This window comes from Aphelocoma coerulescens, chromosome 12 (assembly GCF_041296385.1).
Source record: "Aphelocoma coerulescens isolate FSJ_1873_10779 chromosome 12, UR_Acoe_1.0, whole genome shotgun sequence".
Lineage (NCBI taxonomy): Eukaryota > Metazoa > Chordata > Aves > Passeriformes > Corvidae > Aphelocoma > Aphelocoma coerulescens.
Genome location: NC_091026.1, coordinates 17,835,675 through 17,855,694, shown reverse-complemented (window position 1 = coordinate 17,855,694; position 20,020 = coordinate 17,835,675). Strand labels below are relative to the sequence as shown.

General features: G+C 47.2%; 1 protein-coding gene across 2 annotated transcripts in view; it reads left to right on the top strand.

Annotated features, from left to right (window-relative positions):
* The window catches only part of PROK2 (prokineticin 2), a 94,760-nt gene extending 74,948 nt beyond the window's left edge, over positions 1-19,812 (top strand). Inside the window, exons 1-3 of one of the 2 annotated variants that reach the window (XM_069027774.1) lie at positions 11,995-12,099; positions 15,704-15,829; positions 18,954-19,812. In XM_069027774.1, coding sequence (XP_068883875.1) covers positions 11,995-12,099; positions 15,704-15,829; positions 18,954-19,079 — 357 coding nt within the window. In that variant the 3' untranslated portion in view covers positions 19,080-19,812. Of the gene's footprint in view, positions 1-11,994; positions 12,100-15,703; positions 15,830-18,953 lie in introns of those variants that run through there. The other variant, XR_011154649.1, reaches the window with a different exon arrangement.
* Positions 19,813-20,020: the final 208 nt, after the last annotated feature.

The window sequence follows — 20,020 nt, the reverse complement described above, 5'->3', positions numbered from 1 at the left end:
CTTGCTACCCTCAGTGGAGAGGGACTAGCCATGGGGATGGAGACCACAAATAACCAGAGTGGAAGAATATGGCAGCAGAAGCAGTGGTTCAATGCTCTCCCTTTAATTTAGCTGCTTTGACCACTATTAAAACACCACAAGGGCCAAAGTGGGAGCACACAAATACCTCGGGATTGCTCATTCCTGGTGCTGAGCCATGGAGTGGTGTGTAGGCTCCGGATGGCTGCTGTCCCTCCTCCTGCTTCAGCAAGCCAAGCTGTGGGCAGGATTCCACAGCCCCTGGCTATCTCATCAGCCCTGGAGCCAGCCCTGCTCCAGGCTGGAGCTGGCCAGCCTGTGCTGAGCACGAGCACCTTCACATCATGCAAGGGCCAGCCTGTGCAGCCTCACAGGAGCCACCTTCAAAGCTCAGCCATGCGCCCTAAAATGATTAATTTCCATACCAACAAGGCCCTGATGAATACACTCAGGGCTCTAATCTTAATGAATCGCATAAAATGTTATGCCCTTTGGAAAGGCAAATACAACCCCAGTGATGATGAGCTGCTTTAGTTTCTGCCTTGACGTCCAGCTCTGCCTTTTGGGTTTGCTGTCTCTACACACAAGTTTTGTGAGCACACCTTTGCCTTTGGATCACCACAGAGCTCTGACACTGAGGTCATCCCCGTGCCTGGAGCACCAGCGTGTGTCTGGAGGTGTAGGAGCAGATGCTGGAGGCACAAAGCAGAGATGGTAATTACTCCCTTCCTAATCGAGCATCTGAGAGGCGGCACTGACCCAAACTCAGTGCTGCCGTGAGAGTAAACCCAAAGTGAAAGAACACCGGAGCCAGGGAATGAGCCCCCTTCCTTTGGAGGTGTGGGTGGGCAGCAGCCTGCCAGGGAAGCTGGACCAGCCTGGGGGACCCAGGGTGCTGAGCAAAGAGCTGCGGTGTGGCCAGGCGTGCAAAGGGCTGGAGCAGCTGCGGGGGCGGCCCCGCTCTCCCTGCGGGACCTCCGTGGCATAGCCCAGCCTTTGAAGCTGCAGCAGTCAGGGTTGATGCTGGGGAAAAGAACTGAGGATTTGGTTTGTTCTTTTTCAAAGGCTTTATTCCTCTGACAGCTGAGCTGGAGTCAAACCCGACTGTTCGTTGAATCCAGCCCTTTTATTTTTCCCTCTTTAAGTTCTGAGTTTGCACTTTACATACAGTCATGGCAGGCTTAAGCTTGACTGTCAGAATAAAAGCCTTTTCTTTTCATATTGCTTCCTCTCCACAGTTCAAAACACCTCCAACCCAAGTGATGTCAGCTTCAAAGGCTTCCCCGCACTGCACCCAGGGCTTTCTCCTGCTGCAGCCTATTTCGGGGTCTCTTGATGGCCTGGGGATCTGAGGGCAATCTGTGGGGCTCCAGCTGTTTAAATGAGAGCTGTCAGGGTGCAGCAGAGTGGGGTGATAGATACCAGCCAGGTACAATAACTCCCAGTGTGTTGGGAGCTGCAGTGGGGATGCCAAGGTGAAGGGAGCTGTGTTTCTTATGCAGGGGGATCTCTCTGTCCCACCACTCAGACAGTGAGGAAGAATTTGTCCTTGTACAGAAAAACCTCAAGAGCTTCTCCAGCTAACGTTGGATTAGAGGAAGAAGCATAGACAACCATAGCCCTTCCCAGGCCAAAGGAAAGCCACAGGTCCCAGGAGATGAGGAGTTAATTCCTGGGTGCTGCTGGTTGAACTCAAGTTAGGATTTGTCTGTGGCAAAGTTTGCTCTTTCATCTACATTCTGGGCAGCTTTTCTGGTAGAGGAAGTTGTTTAAGATGCCGATAAAGATGATAATGTACAGAGGGATTTCTTTAAGTTCCTGATTTATTGAAACCACACACTTTCCTTTATTTTCCCCTCAGTTTGTGTTTAATATTAAGCAAGCGGGACTATTCAGTTGGAGAAAACTACATGCATGGTTGAATATTGCTCCATTTCACCTTATTTTCCACAGAATATCCTGTTTATGCTGCTAAGAAAAAGTAAGATCCATGTCCATGAAAATTGTACCTGCTTTTTTAAAAACCCATGCAAATTTCTGGCCATGTCACCCCAAGCTGTAACCAGGAAGTGCAGAACAAGGAGCAAACACGGGGGAGTTTCAGCTAATAGTGTTCATTCACAGAGGAGAAGGAAACAGCAGGAAAAGGTCAGCATAGACTAACAGTTATGTGGGTTTTTTCCAATGGAAGATACACTCCTCTCTCTTTTCTCCCAGGCAATTAGTGTAATGACAGAAACTAGCCATTTAGCAGACTTCTAACTGAGCACTATCAGCACCAGCTATGAGAGCTAAGGCACTTGACTTTACACCAGTCAGACACAAAGCACTTGCTGCTTAAAATGTCATCTCAGACAAGATGATGAAATGAGCTGGAACCATGCCAGCTCTGACTATTAACCTTGGCAGGATGAGGCATGTAAGGACACCCTGATGGCAGATGTGAAAGGGATCTGAACAGGATAAACAGAAAAGGTTTTATTGGGGGATTTAAATACGGAAGCAATCCACTGAGAATTGATTTGTTCATGTTCCTTACTGTGCTAGGTGATGCAAAACTAAAGGATGGCTGGTTACATCACTCGCTGGAATTTAGGGTAAACTGAAGGAAATATTTCATCATCTGGGGTGCAATTGCTCTGTCTTGCTGCAGGAAGTTGAGAAACTAGGTTTAGAAAGAGCTGGATTTAGAAAGAGCTGGAGCAGTACCTGCCTGTTCCGCTCTTGATGCTTCCAACAGGTCTGCATACATTCAGATGTTCATGCAACCACACATTGTGGGACCTCGAGCAGATGGCTCAATGCTTCTCAGAAAAGGGACTCCTGAACCTCCAGCACTGCAGGATAATCCTGGCTGGGCAATGACCCTCATAATAAAGCCTATTTCTTATTTATTTGTAGAGATCCTACATGGAGTGATGAAGGGAGGAGTCACTTTATGAAATGGTGCTGTTCCCCAGAGACCAAGTAGTGGAACTGAGCTTATGCAGCCGTGTTTAACTGTTTTCTCACTGCTCCATGCTCCTGTCATGGCACTGAAGTGTATTGGTCACTGAGGAATTCCTAAATTAGATGTGCCATGATTGGAATTAATAGCAATGTTAAAGAAACAGCGCTCTGGAAAATAGGAATTACAGTTCTTGGTAAGCAGCAGCCTGTTGGTTAAACCCTCTAAGCCCATGGATGTTGGCTGCAGGTCATCTTCAGACTCAGCAGATTTTGCAGGAGGCTCTAGCTAAAGAACATGAGTGCTTTGAACATTTGGGATAATTTTTGTATTTTCAAAAAACAGTGGAGTACTGGGAAGGGATTTGCTATACAGTACTTGAAAATTCAGCCTTTAGAGGGAGAGACTGGAGACTCTTCCCAGGCAAAAAGCCAGCCCCTCTCTGGAGGCAAAACCCCACTTATCCTGATGATCCTACACATGTGTGAAAACTAGGTTTTGCGAGTCTAGTTGCTTGCCTTGTTTCCAGCAGCATTTCATCAGCTGGTATTACCCCAGCACAGGGTTAAAATGGATCTCTCAGGCTTCAGTGTATTGTCAAGGCAATAAGAAACAATGGTATGGTCTTATTCAGCCATTCCCCACAACTGTGTTGTCCTCGGGCAAAGCTGTTTTGGTGGCACCCTGGTCAGAGGAGGGAGGCAACAGGAGATATTGGCTCTGGGTGGAATGGAAAATATCACTGCCACGTGTCCTTGAGCTGGCCATGCTGTTTTGATGTAATTGGTAGAATGGGAAAATGCCCCTTGGGAACCTGGGCAGCAAAAGAAGTGGTGCAGGTCCATGGGGACATTGGCTAATGGGGCAGGTCTGTGGTGGGGAAAGATGAGCCCACCTGGGTGTGCATGGCCCAAAAAACCTGCTATGACCCAAAATCACCCAGGAACTGGAATTTAGACAATACCAGCACCCACTAAAGTGGTTTTGAGACTGCAGAGCTGCTGTTGGGCTGCGTGGTCGAGCATGGACAACCTTGGTCACGTTTTTCATCTGTCACACTTTAACACACTCCTTTTGTTGCTTCCTTTCCCTCAGCTTTGTGCCATCCTCATCCTCCTGTGCCTCCATTCCTTCCCATCTGTGGTCTGGCAACTTCTGCCCAGATAATGAGCTGTTGGGAGAATGAGATGCATCTTCCCAGCACTGGGCTGGCAGCTGAGGCAGGCAGTCAGCGCCAGCCCACACTGCTGGGGGTTTGATTTGTTTGATCTTTGCCATAAAAGGAACCAATTTGAATTCCCAGAATAATTAGCTGCCCTTTGCACTAGTGGCTCTTGAAAAGCGAGCTGGCAGAAGAACAGAGTGGAAAGTAGGAGGATGAGGTGGATAATTTGTCCTTTGTAGCAGGTCGTTTTCAGGAGATGATGCTGTAGGTCACGGTCTTCCCTTGAAAGCCAGGGCTTCCCTGCTGCCTCCTGCCCTCACCTGGGGCTTGTGCACCTCTCATCAGACCCAGCCAAGACACAGTTAAAGCATTTCAGGGCTGTAGTCCCAGGCAGTGCCCTCAGTTGCATGTTCAGGACTTACCCTCTTGTCAGTTGTTTGTCAGCTGTATCCAGCTAAAAGATAAACCCAAGGTGCTGACTTCTTCTGATGCTGAAAACTCCATTATATTCCCTGAGAATAGCCCAAATAGATCTCTAAGCTCCACATTAGCACTTTATTTTCTGCATCCTAAGAGAAAACCCCAAACCACGCCACTACCAAGCCGGGGGTGGGGTTCTTCCTCTTGTCAAGCCAAAGTTCATTTTTAATGAGGGCATGTGAACTTAAGCACTTGCCAGTTGTCACCCCAGCTCTTGTTATACCCCAATCACAGCTGAAGAAAGTCAGGAGAATGTAATTTACTAAGTGCTTTGGGATTCTTAGAAACATAAGTCGCTAGAGAGACATTACAATTTTCTAAGTTCATCCTTAAGGGAGTAGTAAGTGAAGTTTCCGTGTTGGAGGTGGCTCTGGTGAGGGAAAGCATTTTGCAGCCATCCCCACAGGGTTGTTAATGCATGCTTTTTGCTAACATGCCGTTTCACTGGAATTTTCACCCTTCTGAGCAATCTTGCATATGGATGAAAAGAAGAAAAAGGAACTCAGTGGTACTCGGGGCCCTGGAGGCACCTCAGATGGGCTCTGCTGGGAATACCCGCCTTCCCACGGCAGTGACAGATGAAGCAGCACAAAGTACAGGGATGAGAGGAAAGAGTCAGAAACGAGAAAAATGGGAGAGAAATTAAAATTTAAAAAACCTCACAGGGGGCCTGAAAGCCAAGGCAGATGGGTAAGTGGGTGAAATCCTCATGTAAGTGTCCTCCCTGTTTCTGCCTTGGATGTTCAGAGCATCAGGGAAGGCTGGAGAGCCATGAAGCTGCCAATCCCACATCAGCACATCCAGTGGGATGGACGGAGATGGTCCCGGCTGCCTCTGCTTCCCTCCCTGCAGATGACACCCCACACCCTGCCACAGAGAAGACGCCTACCATACATACCCCAAATGAACAGGGGAACAGCTACAGCTAACACAGGCCTTGGGAGGACAGTGGGACAGAACAGAGGTGCAGAACAAGGGATTTTAGTGGAGAAATTCTGGCAATTTGCAGAACAACTGACTGTTTTTTCTAGGCATTGCCTGTTTGGATAATTATTTCCAGACCTAATATGCTAATAGGGGTAGACACAACCTGTCCTGTATCCTCTCGCTGGCCACCACCACATTCCAGCCAAGGACTGGAAAAGCAAAGAAACAAAACCAAAACAGAAACTAAACTGTGTGTTAAGGGGAAAAGAACCCTGCTCCCTGCAGGCAATCTCAGGAAGCCATGTGGCACCAGTACAGTAAATAAAAACTGAACAAGTGTCCTCTTCTTGGTCCCCTTGGAGACAGTGGCAAGCCAGGGATTAGCAGCATTCATAGTGCTCCTACTGGTTTCCATGATGAGGGACACAGAGGGGACTTGTGTGGTGCCTGGGGAACTGGGGGAGGCAGAACTGGAAGGGACCACAGGGACCCATGAGGGCCCTGGAAGGGAAGGAAGGTGGGCTGCTTTGTTTATTAAATATGAGCCTACAAAACCTGCTTTGGCTTTGGTCTCACCAGATCCCATCAAGGCATAGGATAAATTGCTTGTCCGTGGTGGGAGCAGACCTACAACGATGCCCTCCTAAATAGCTCCTCTCTTGTGTTTGGTAGATTTCTATGGCCATGGAAGCCTTCCCATCTCCTTCCCCCATGGCCCAGTAAGTCCCATTTCAGTGAAAAATGACCTCACTCTGTATGTTAGATGTGTGGAGAGAGACCCTGGCCCCACCAGACAGTCCCCTGACCACAGCTCACAGCTACTGACCCATTTTGGTGAGCAGGGGAAAGCTGTTTCCCACCAAAAGCAATCAGCAGGAAGAAAAAATGCTGAAAGAATGTTTCCCCAGAGTCCAGCTAACTCCCCAAACCAATTCTCTATCTTCTTGGCAGGAACTCTACATTTTTTAAAAGACATATCTGAAAATTACAGAAAGGCATTGAGTCTCTGCCCATCACATAAATCCACAGCTCCTTCTGAATCATTCAGAACTGTACTGCCCTGGACTTTGCCAACGCAGTCACACATCTGCACAAAAGTCTAAATAAAATCTGTGTGCAGATCAAAGGAGTAAATTTCATGAGTAACTAGAAATCGTTAGTTTTTGTGGTATGTTTGCAGCTTTTTCTTATTCTAGCACTGTTTCCTGAGCAGACTCTGTAATATTCCACTTCAATCCCTCTAAGCTGACGGGAGAGCGTGTACTTCGCAATCAAAGTGATTCATGCAATTACATGAGCCAGTGCAGAGTAAGGGAGTGAGAATCCCTAATCTAGAACATTAGCACTTATCTGTTAAATGCTCTTTTTTAGCGTACTGCAGAACCATCATCTCATTCCTTATGTAAGGTTCTTCAGGGACTACTATGACAACAGCAGTGCTGAAAAGCAGCGTAATGAGACACCAGGAGCACTGGGAACAGATCGCTGCAACAGCAGGTCATTACAACAATTTCTTGTCTGACCCCAAAAATAACATCACTTGTGGATGCTTTTTTATTGCTGAAGTTCTTTGTCAATCTGTTTCATTTTTATTAGTGCATTCACGGGGCTGTTTCTCTTTGTACACTGATTATTGACTTGGTCTGCAATATATAACTAGGAATAGAACAGTGTGGCTGTTCCCAGGGGATGACAAGACTCCTGAAATCATGCCATAAACTTTACAAAGTTTGCTGATCTCTTGGAAAGAGCTTGGAGATGAGCTACCAGAACCACTTGTTGGCGATGAAAATGTTGCTGTGTGTGAAACAGGTATTGTGGAATTTGTTTCCAGTTTATTACACATGGAAGGTGAAAATTCCTGGTATTAGAGGGCTTAATATCATGTGCTGGTCCAGATCAGTGAAATCCAAACAGAAAATGAGCTTTTAAGAGTTGGAGTAGTTTGCTGAGGGAAGTTGTCTTCATTGTTGTAAGTCAGTGCTTGGTATCTCTTGAGATATGTGCTAGTTTGAAACAAAACTTGTCTCTCTACATTTAGGATTCACTAATGAAATTTAAGTCTCGATTTGGTAAGAATTCAGACAACAGTGCCTCTTCTAATCCCAAAATACGCATTTGTGTTTAGACTTTTTAAAACTTAGTTTATTTGACGTCAGAAGAGGCCAGTCATGAGCATGAGGTGTGTGGATGCTGCTGCTCTCCTCACCTGCATCCCATCCTGGGGCAGAAAAGCGCTGAGCTCTCAGACAATGCTACAAGTTCCCGCAAGCAGCAGCCCCATGGACATCTCCAAAGGCAATTCTGCGTGTGAGAATTGTGTCTCACAGCCTGAACTGCCTCTCATTTTCTCCACATTACGCAAACCACTGTTCATGTGATCCAGCATCACACCGGGGGTGCCCAGACTTGCTAAGCCACTCACACCTCGGATCCCAGCTGGCTTTTACAGTCTCAGTGAGAGCTGCAGGTATGAAGCCTCCATTTCTCTGCCAGGCTGCTGCTGGTAACCTGAGAAGGCACTGGCCAACTCCAGCCACATCAGAGAGGGGGGCAGGAAACTTAGAAGTCATTTACAAAAATATTTGCAACTCAAAAAACCATAAATAGTGGTTGCATAAATGATGAGGACCCAAATTAATGTCACCAGAAATGGTCTCTTCTGCCTCATGTACAGTCCCTAAGAGAGAGAGCAAATGATTGAGAAGGGTCTTGGGCTGGCTGTCTGTGAAGCCTCCACTTCACTGAACATTAATTATTGACCTAAAGCAGAAATGTTGAGTGAAAGAAGGACTGCATCCCAGTTCAGGGTACAGCTTAGAAATTTATTCTTGAATTACTTGCATGTTTGGGTTATTTCAGGCACTACAGGCAACTGATTTGAGGTCTTTCATACCTTGGGAGAACATCACACCTAGACTATACATTTATATATATATATCTTACATATATAAATACATTCTTCCTCCATGAGTCAGCAAACTTTCACCATTTTTCTGCATCAAGACCATTGTTGGATATACAGTGTGAAAGATTAAACAAATTAGATACTGTCATTATTAAGAGAGTTTTTAGGGCAAAAAGATAATTCTTCTGTCTCACATTACATGCTTTTTCTCATTTCTTTTATGAGAAAATAATCTTTTTAGATAGAGGATGTATTCACATTCTCAGTCTTCAAAATTCTGTAAACTCTGTAGTGCTTTATCACTTGAATAGGCCAAATAATTATTTTAATGCCTACTCATAGATAGTGTTCAGTAGAATTGAGACTTTAAGAAGAACCAGAGAGACCCACCAACTGCCCTGAAAGCTAAAACCAGGTATTTCACTCCAGATTCTTAAAGCAGCTTGGGGCTTTTGTATAATCATTGTCATACTGTGTCAAATCTAAAATATTGTGATTAATTCAGGGTGATGTTTCCTAATTCTGATATTAGAATTTTTATGGTGGCAGATGTTTACTGGATTTGTGAAGGCGATCTGAAAATGGGACTTTTGGAGTTCCCTCTTGGGAAAAAGCCGAACCCTTCCCAAGCACAGCCAGAGCTGGAGCTCCACTGCAGCTTTGCCCACAGGCAGCTACACTGGATCCTCCGGCTGGGTGCTCCCATATGGAAGGAAGAAGGTTCTTCTGGGGTAGGTTCCTTTACACCAGGGCAGTATCAGGGGTGTCAGTGGACAAGTATTTGCGTGGAGGATTGGGGACGGTACACTGTGCTTATTGTGATAAAGTAAAAGAGGCTGGAGAGCTGTTCCTGCCCCGTGCTGACCCCAGGTGCCCTACGGGGTACTCTTGGTCCTGTACCAGCAAAGACTGAAAGGGTACAGCGAGAAATGTCATGTTTCAGAATGAATTTGTTCAGGAAAAACCCAACTACACAAAAAAACCTTTTAAACGAAGAAAAGTAATATGAAACTACTCTTCAAAGTGCATCAAAGAAATAAAAGAACTTCTGAAACTGTGGTGCATTCACGAGATGGGCAATGTGAAGATTTACATTTAAGACACGTTGTGGATTTTTACTGCTTTTGCAGTAAAACAATTGTAATGACACTGAAATTCAGAAAGTCCTCTCCTCAACTTTCACCTTTTCTTTAAGAACAGGAATGATATAAGTGGAATTGATTAATATTTCATTACAATTTTGTAATCACCCAAAGGCCATATAGAAGTGCAAGGTCTCTTCTGATAGTCATCCAGTTTTAGCACAAGTTGGTAGTAAGACCATTGACATTAGGGTGGCTTCTATTAAGTCTATAGCAACCCCATTGTAATGTATAATGCTTCCCTTCCAGGCTCAGGACTGACAACCTTTCATAAATGATATTTTTTATGTCAAATGGCTTTTACAAGAAATGACTGAGTCAACACAAACCTGCACAAAATTCTTCTCTTCCCCCTTATTATTTCTCCTCAATTTTACAGTGTTTTTAGAGGATCAGGAGGTTTAGAACTGAAAGTGATGATTTATTTTTAAAAGTTCTGGGCATCTGGAGATTGTGAAAATAATCATTCCTGGCTTATATTCATTTTTAATTTCTAGGATACAAATAAAACTTAAAACAAGCTAATCCCTTCACCTGATTTAAACTGCCAATGCTTCAGGCAGCGACATGAGTTTACAACAGCTAAGGATACATCCCAGTTATTTTTAATCATCTCACGTCAAAATTGGCTTATCCCAACTTGCTTTTAAAGCATCCTCGGAGTAAGGCTCTATTTACTCAGCCCATATTTGTCTTGGGAGCACTTGTACAAAATAACCGTAAGCACCCAAAAAGGCCACGTTTGTAACGAAAACACCTCCAGACAGACTGACCCCCCCGAGGGGAGGCCGCTAAGGAATCGATTCGACAGCTCCTGACCGGGACTGAACCGAGCGGGAGCGCGCCAGACACTCGGTGTGTTACTGCTCCCCTGCAGCTGCGCTCAGACTCGCCTCAGTCAGTGGGGGAGACTGGCTGAGGGCTCAGGGAAATGGGGGCTCTGCAAAGGCTCAGCCTTCCCAGTTGGAACAAAAATATAAATTGAAAAATCTGGCGGGAAAAGGGACCTACATGTGAGAGCGGGACATGCTGGAGGAGGGGAGCAGCACAAAGGGCCCAGAGAGATGGAAGTGGGAACAGAGAGGCAGGAAAAGGGACAAAACGAGAGTTAGGAGGGAGAAGAAAGGGAAAAAGAAGCATAAAGAGCTGGAAAAGTAAGGAAAATAGAGAAGGAAAACAGTGAGAGAAGGAGGGAAGGAAACACTGCTTATGTTTCAGTGATTGAACTGGGCTCTGATGCTCCTCACAGGGGATGGAGGTGCCCAAAGGTACCACCGTTAGCGGTTACATCTTGGTTTGTGCTAAATTTCAGTGGTGTGCATGTAGAAACAGGAGCTCGCTGAGACCATGAGACCATTAGTGCTGGAAGGAGCCAGCGGTGTACTGTGCCTGAAATGGGGCTCCCTGCTCCCAGTGCTCCTTCTTCTCACCATCTTCCCATGGATCTTTGGTGGGAGCCAGCCCTGCTGAAGAAGAGAGTTGTTTTCCTCTTGTGCCCCTGGGTGCCGTGGGAGCTGGGAGGGCTCAGGCAGGGGCAGGAACTTGCCTGTGGCAAGGAGGGGAGAACCACAGGAGAACATGAATTCAAATGGGGTTCTGGGCTTCCAGCAGGAGCAGGGATTGGTCCAGTTCTTACTGGGACTGTGGGGCATGTTTGCTTTGATGTTGCTCTGCCTCAGACAAAATGAGGTGCAGCCTCTGTGTCCCCCCACAGCCATGTCCACAGCTTTGCCATCTGTCAGCAGAGGTTGGATTGGGAGCTGCAGGTGGTTTCTGTTCCAGGGGCAGCATCAGACTTGGGTCTGCTGCAGGCCAGGGAGCTTGAGACACACGAGCAGAGGGGACATGGGCACCAGTACAAGCTGGCTCCAGTGGCTGTGGGCTACCACTGCCCCACTGTGGGATGTGCTCTGACCTGCTCTGGATTCCTGCCTCCTTCAGCAGGATCTCCTGTGGATCTGCTGTGTGCTGTCCTCGACTTGCTGCGGATTGTCCCCATCATGCTGTTGGATGTCCTCGAGACCTGCTGTGGGGTGTTCCTTCCTCCCCAGCACTGCAATGAGATGACCCCACGCCAGCCCTGGGACGTTCCCCCAGACGTGCTGTGGGATGTTTCCCGCTAAGCCCAGGCCGCCCAGACCGCCCAGACCCGACGCGGGACGTCCCCATCACGCTGTGGGATGTTCCTTCAGCCAGCCCCGGGCTGCCCCCATCCCTGCGCGGCGCCCCCGCCCCTCGGCCCGCAGCCGCGCACCTGGGCGCGGTGTGTGCGCACGGCGCCCGCGGCCGCGACGCTGCCGGGCGGGGGTGACTCAGCCCCGGCTTTATAACGCCGGGGCGGCCGCCGAGCCCGGCTCCGCTGCGCCGCACCGCGCCCGCGGGGAGCGCCGGGCCGCGGCACCGCACCATGCGGAGCCTGCGCGGAGCCCCGCCGGCCCTGCCCCTGCCGCTGCTGGTGCTGCTGGTGCTGCTGGTGCTGCTGGCCGCGGGGCACGGCGCCGTCATCACCGGGGTGAGCGCCGCCGCTCGGCACCGACGGCACCGACGGGAGCCGGCACCGGGCGGGCTGGGGCTGGCCGGCGCTGCGGGGGCGGGAGGGCTCCGCCGCGGCAGCGGGGACGGGAGCCGGGTTTTGTTCGCGGGGAGTGATAGCGGGACTGGGGAGAGCCTCCCGGGATAAGACATGCCGGGAGAGAGGGGAGCGCTCTGCTGTGCGGGATGCCCGGGGCTGGTCTCGCTGGGTGAGCACTGCCGAGACTCGGGGTCTGTCCGCAATCGGTGATGCCAGGACGGAGCGGTCTCGAGTGCGGTGACGGATGGCCGGAGCTGGGATAAGTGATAACGAGGACGTGGGAGGGAAAGCTGTACCAGGTGATGAGGATGACAGGGCTTGGGGGTCCGTCTGGGATAAGTGATACGGGACGTGGCATCTCTCCAGGGGTGAGGGATGCTCGGGGCTGCGGGTCTCTCCTGATTAAGTGGTATCAGAGCCTGGGGGTCTCTCTGCGGTGAGTGATGTCAGGATGTGTCAGTGACTGCGGTGAGCAATGCCAGGGTCTCTGAGGTGCGGGGATGCCGCAATGTGGGGTCTGTTCCTTTGGGGTGAGGGACGTCTGGACTCGGAGAGGTTGTCTCCAGGCTGGTCCGGGAGTGTGCAGAGATTCCTGCTGCTTTTCCAGGGCTGGAGCTGTCTGCTGTCTCCTCTCTCCCCCATGCAGCCCCAGCTGTCCCCAAACCTGCTCTGGGATGGTCTGGCTCAGGGCACTGTGCTGCCCACTGTGCACCCCAAGTTCCTCCAGCCCCTCTGTGTATAGGGCAGGATTACAACCCTCATAAAATGCTGCTTTCCTTCTTTCTTTGGCTATGACTGTGCTGCTTTTCCCCCTCAACAGCCACCCCTTGCAAGTAAGTCTCTGTTGTCATTGTTTTTAAACTCAAGATTTACTCTGGTTGTGAAAATACTTTTTTCCTAAAGACGTTATTCAACCCAAGGCGTTGCATCACTCTAAAGTAAAATCATTTTTTTAAGTGTTTGCTTTGGATTAATAACCCAGTGCTTGCATTCCTTTGAGAGCTTACATGTCTTTTGTAACCATCAGAAGTTGCACTCACAGCAGCAGATTTCTCTGTGGCTGTCCAGGCTCCCTGTCTGGATCCCTAAAGTCCATGAAACAGCTCATGGGCATTTCTCTGGAAGTCAGATCAGTTCCCAGGACTGATTATTTTTTTAGAGCAGAGAATGTGAGGGAATTTTTTAGTATTTGAGGATTTCAATTTTCTCTTAGGTAGAAACATTCCTAGCAATGGAGGAGAAGTTTATCTGTTATTAGAGTTGTGGCTACACCTTTAAAGCATAATTAATCCATTAAATAAAGTAGTTGTGAGGCACTGAATAATAGATCAAGGACAAAGCAGATTCAAAAAGTAAAAATAGATTAGAACTAGAAAATGTTACTTTATTAACTATTGCAGAGCGTTTCTGCTTAAATCACTTTGATGCATTTTTGGCTTTTGATGAATGGGCAAATCTTAGATGAGAGCTGACGTAGGTGTTCCCCAACCTCTGAGCCTGCAAGATGTTTTTCCTTTGCAATTTAAGGACTTTTTAAAAACTTTCCTCACTTCAGTGGTGGTTCCTGTGCTGACACCAGTTGCCTTTGCAGCTGGCATTTCACCTGGGACATATTCTTGGGCTGATTTTCCAGAAACCGTGTTTAAATGAGGTGCTCATGTGGTGTTCAGAGATTAGGAGTAGCAGCAGGAATCACACACTGCAGATGAGCAGGCAGGAGCACTTGGGTTGAATATTTTCAATACTTGTCACCCATATTTTGAAAGGGAGCCTTAAAAGTTCTGCCAGAGGTAAATATGTGTGTGTGAGTTTTAGAAAGAAATTGTTCAGCCTGAACATAGAGACCCTTGCTTGGTAGAACATACTCGGGCGTGTTTTTCAACTGAGTGGTACTTCACCCCAGGACCAGTCCCACAGAGATGGATGGGGTTTGAGATATATAACTGAGGAAAAAAAGGGAGTCAGGAGACGACAGGTGAGAAACAGCAGAGCCTGTGACTCCAGCTGAGCAGTGGACACTGGTGTGCCAGTGGCAGCCAAAATCACTGGACCTGCATTTTTATTTGTAACCAGGGCAAAATAAGATCATTGGAGTGCTTTTTTTTTTTTTTAGAGAGAGGTCAGAAAGTGAACGTTATCTGCCTGGCAGGCAGGAGTCGTGGTTTTATGGCCATATTAGTCTTAGAAGCAAATGCGCTGTGTTTGGGCTTACCTGCAGCACAGAGCTCTGTGTTTAGGAGTTGTTTGATTCATACACACTATTTAATAGTGATCCTAATGCAACAGCTTCTTCGTAAATCACTGGCTGATCTTTAAACATGTATTTTGATCTGGCTTCTGCTGGTCAGTGCAGTATTTACCCAGTGAGTAGAGTCTAGTCATTTATCATGTAAATCCCAAGGTGAGATCAGTGAGTTTTTCCCTCAAGAGAATGTTTACTCTGATATGCGTCTTCCCCAGAGCTGTTATCATCGTTGATGTACTTTTTATGAGTTTGCCATTTACGTAGTGCTGACCAGTGCCTTCGGTCTCTCACTGCTGCTGTCAGACACCAAGACCAGTGAGTTAATCAAGCTTACATTTGGGGTGTAAGCAGAACCTTTAACTGATGGCATTTCTCACTGGAGAAAGGAGACTGGGTTTTGCATTAAATCCATATAAGCTTTTGATTAACAATTAACTGAAAGATGTGCAGTAACTTGTTTTCAAACCCTAATGTGTCAATTGCTCTTCATGGTTTGTGGGTTTTAAAACATACCCACTAGTTTGCATTTTGGTTTTTGCTTATCTAAGCTGTATTGGGTAAGTGGCTAAAATATTTTTTGCCTTCCTTGAAGGGGAATGCTACCACAGCAGCAATTTTTTGGATGTGGACACTTACGCAAAGCTTTTCTTAAGACCTCTTTTAGCTACATGTAATTCTAGATAATAACCACAGAATCCATATTTAAACTCTTATTTTAGCTACTTCCACTTGGATTTCTCTAACCAAACTATCGTGCAGTTTTGCAAAGGCCCTCACAACCATGATATTATCATGTGAAATTAGAAAGAATAGTTACTTAAAAGTTATTAAGTTAATGGATAATTTCCTATCTTAGTTCCTCCATAAGACTGGTTAGGTGACTCTTTTTGGGACTCTTTTTGGTGACAAGTTTAGTGTGGTTGTTCCTTGCTCCTGCCTGAGCTCACTCAGGCACCGATCTGGGAGCTGGGAAAGCAAGTGGCATGTGCCATGGTCTATCAGTGCTCAGAAGTTGGGACTGTAAATCACTGACAGTCCTGGGTTTGGCCCCGAGCAGCTTTGTGTGTGGTCCTGGCTTTAAACAACCTGCTCTCAACTCCGAAATGTGCCAGCAGCCTCCACGTTCCAATCCATGGGAGACACAAGTATTGCAAATCAGCCTTAAATCTTATTAATCAGCCTTAATGAGCCATGATAACTTATGGGGTGCCAGAGGCAGCTCCTGAGCACCTGATCTGTCCTATTTCTGGACTACATTTTTTATTCATTTAATTTGCTTAATGCTGTGTTGAACTCCAGGCCTGTGACCGAGACCAGCAGTGTGGAGGTGGGATGTGCTGTGCCATCAGCCTCTGGATCCGCAGCCTGAGGATGTGCACCCCGATGGGAAACCTGGGAGACGAGTGCCATCCCTTGAGTCACAGAGTGAGTATGTCACTGGGGGGGCTGTGGGGCTGGAGCAGGAATGTCCTGAGCTGTACATCACATGGCATAAAAACTACAACGTGTTGGAAAGGCAGGGAAACTTCCCATTCCTTACAGTATCCAGATACTTGTATCTGTCTGGGAACAGCGATGAAGGTACCTACGTAAGGAAGCACATTACTGTCAGAATTATGTTGAAGAGAATCAGAGGATGAAAGCACTTGAAAGTGCTACACGCTTCCCAGATTGTTTTCTTATTAGTTTGTTGTAGCTGCTTTGTTTTGTTATGTGATCCGAAACAGCGTTAGCAGTTCCCCAGCCCAGCCTTGCCAATCCTTACTCGGGTGCTCAGGAGCACAGCAAGTGCCACCGACCCCAGTGCCAGTGGACAAGATCCTGTCACAAGCATAAAAACATCACAGCTGGTGCTGGGACACTTGGTGCACTGAGAAGGTGTTGACACACACTTGGAGTTAACTCCTCACAGGCTCTCTTTGTTTCTATTCTACCTATTAATTTCAAATATCCGTGTATGTATACATAAATACACACACATACATCTAATACCAGTTACATACTAGTACATTTTTAGGTGATACACAGTATTATTAATACAATTATTTTAACAAGTACATTTCTTTAAGGCTATGTAATTATGTATTTTATATGCAGTCTGAAAAAAGCTGCTTATTTAAAACACAAAAGACTGAATGGGATGGTACCAGGGAGCTTGAGAACCTGGTGGTCTTCAGAGCCATCCTCAGGGAAGAGCACAGCCCAAGAGTCATTGCAAGTGAAAGATACAAGGCAATAAATTCAGATCATATATGTGCAGCTGGTTAGCTGCCTCTCTCACTGTTTCTTCCAAGGCCTGGCTTCTCAGCTCACTATCTACAGTTTATTTTCTCAGTTTTAGGAAGTTTAAGGCTCTATTTTATTGCAGTTAAATTTTTAAAACTTCTGCTGTGATATTGGGGACCAAACTGACATTTTTACTATGTAATGTAGCAGGTTTTTCTTGTAAGGGCTCTTTCCATTACCACGAATTAGGATAAGAGAAATTGTCTTCTAGGGGGTTTTATGAACTTACTGTTATTGGGCAATAATTTAAACTGTCTGATATATTTCAAGCTGATTGCTTGCATAATTACAATCAGAGAAGATGCCTGTCCACCCCAAACTTAGTCACTGATGTTTATAAGCTTTATGAGGTTAATTTTAGATTTTTGATTTCTCACCCCACTGCTCTTCCTGGGAAACATAAAGCAAATTGATTTACTATAGCACGTGGAATGAGGTTATTTTAAGGATGGAGGGTTCAATGGTTCCTCTCAAGTAAATACTTGTGTAGGGAGCAGCTGGGTGCCCTGATCACCAAAACCTTTCATTTCATACCTTCATATTAAAAAAAGCAGGCACCACAAATGGCCATGGCACCACAGGGACCTCCAGAGGAGCCTGGAAATTCCTGGAGAAGATGGTTGGCACTTGGGGTTCTGCTTTCTAGCTTGATTTCAACAACTAGATGGTGATGGACTGATGCCATTAGCAGGCCCAGCTGGAATTTCGAGGCAGGGTCTGAGGCAGGGCCAGGCAGGGTTTGCAGGCAGGGCCAGGCAGGTGAGCTTTGGCAGCATGGGAGTCCTGCTGAAAGGAACATTTCCTTGCAGCAAGTGGAATGTTTTGAATAAATCACCTGAGCTGTTGGAAGGCTGAGAGTTCAGGGTTTGGGGTTTGCTGCAGTGCTGTGTGTGGGCTCCCAAAGGAGCGATTCCCACGCGGAGTCCCCAGCACCTGTGGTTGGTGCCTCTCTGCTCACACCAGAGCAGAGGGGCTGTGGTGGGTGGCATGGGGAACCCCACTGCATCCCTTGCACTGGGGCTGCTCTTCAGGCAGCGCTGGGCAGGAGGCTGGTGCTGGCCCAGGGCACTGCAGGTGATGTGAGCCCTCTGCCCACTCCCTGCACCCAGCGGGGTGTCACTGGAGTCAGGCTGGTGCTTGGCACCATGCACAGGGTCTGTGCAGGACTTCCTCAAAGATAAAATTTGTACACTGACACAAGAAAATCTTGGAATATTAAAATTTTAGGCTCCAACCACACAGAAATCTGGAAGTGAGGGAATTAGGGCTGGCTGCCTGGCTGGTAGCAGTGGCTTTGTACCTCTGTGCCTCCTTTGCTGCATCCAGGGAATCCTCAGTGTGTGCTGCCAGCTGGCAGCACCAGAGCTCCCAGACATTTCCCACTGGGCTGTCCTGCTTGGCTCCTGTAAGAAACAGAGCTTGTGACCAAGTTGTTGAAGAGTGCCAGTGCATGTGCATGTCGTGGCACAATTAAATTTGTCTAATGTACTCCATATGTACTCCCTGCAGCACAATGTGGCTGGAGGAGGGTGGGATGAAATAAGAAACCTCTGCCCTGTGGTGAAAAGGATCCTGCTCAAAGGGAGGTCAGGCAAGGTGACCTCCAGAAGTCCCTTCCAGCCTGATTACCACGGGATTCCAAGGTTCCCAGGTCCTGCTCTGTGCCGTGTGACAAGGCAGGATTCAGGACATGCAGAAAGCCGTGCACAGTGGCACCACAAAACGTGGTGTTAAAGGCCAGTGCAGTTTCACAACAAACTCCTTTATTAAACAGGAGTAAATGGAGAACATGTGTCACAGATGCAGATTTACACAGCAACAGGACTGTTAACATCCTGCCCTTAACCGTGGCTTGACCAGGGTGTACAACAGGGTTGGCTTTGCCATCTGCTCTGTGCTGCAGCTCGTGGGGATCTCTGGTTGTGGAGAGAGGGAATTAGGCAGCATTCCCCATAGCCCCACTATTCCTCCCATCCCATCCCATCCCATCCCATCCCATCCCATCCCATCCCATCCCATCCCATCCCATCCCATCCCATCCCATCCCATCCCATCCCATCCCATCCCATCCCATCCCATCCCATCCCATCCTATCCCATCCCATCCCATCCCATCCCATCCCATCCCATCCCATCCCATCCCATCCCATCCCATCTCATCCCATCCCATCCCATCCCATCCCATCCCATCCCATCCCATCCCATCCCTCCAGCCACCAGGGCTGTGGCTCTCCCTGTCACTGACGTCCTTGCTTTGTCCCCAGGTCCCCTTCTCCGGGCGGCGGATGCACCACACCTGCCCGTGCCTCCCGGGCCTGGCCTGCGTGCGGACTTCTCCCAGCAGGTTCAAATGTTTACTGGACTTCAGAAAAGAAGACATCTTTTTTTAGCAGGAGCTGTTCTGCACCAGAAAGAGCCACTCGGTATTTTCGTTCTCTCATTATTGTGACAAAAACAGGCCAGCCATGGGAAGCCCTTCACCACATTTTCCTGCCTCACCAACATCAGCTGGAGATGAGACACTGCTGTTGTGGCCAAGGTTTTCAGGAGGGACTCGCAGTGGAGGATGCTTTCATTTTGGGGTAGCAAAATGACATCTGCTAGAGCAAAACTCTTTCTGAGGGCAGGGGCTTGACCATTCCTGAATAATTTTGTGGTCTTCATGGTTCCAGTTTAACCCCAGAATGAAAAAATCCAAGTTTATTGCCAGTTTTGGAAAAATCTGGCTACATTTTTACACTTTGGAATACCTGAATGGAACTGAGAGTTGGATAACTGCGTAGTGTGAAGAACATGACAATTGCCAAAAGAACTGTATTTACATTGCATTTCATATCTTTATTAATATAATTTTACTTGTAAGTTAGGCGCACATCTAGGGTAAAGGTTTAACCAATAGATGTAGTCTACACTTTTAAAAAGTGGCAGGTGGAACCAAAGCATTTCAATATCCAAGAGCGTTAAAAGATTTTGTTATTTTAGTATTCTAAGATGAGAAGTTGTTGTTACTTGAATTGGTGTAAAACTACCTGATCATCTCAAACTATGTATTAGGATGTAGTTTATATTAAAGAAAATGAAGTTTATTGTAATGAGCTGCCTGACTTCTTGTATATGTATCAAATTTGCTGTGTAAAAATTCTGTATCAGAATAATTGCAGTGTATGATTTGACTTATTTTACTATTATAACATTATTTTGTCATTGTGGTTTTTCATTTTTATTCAGAGTAATCTGTTATCCCACACTTGATTTCACCCAAGCTAGCAGAGCTCCTTGTGGATAGCTTAGCAAAAGATTATGTGCCTCTGGCTGCTTCTTGGGAAATTTG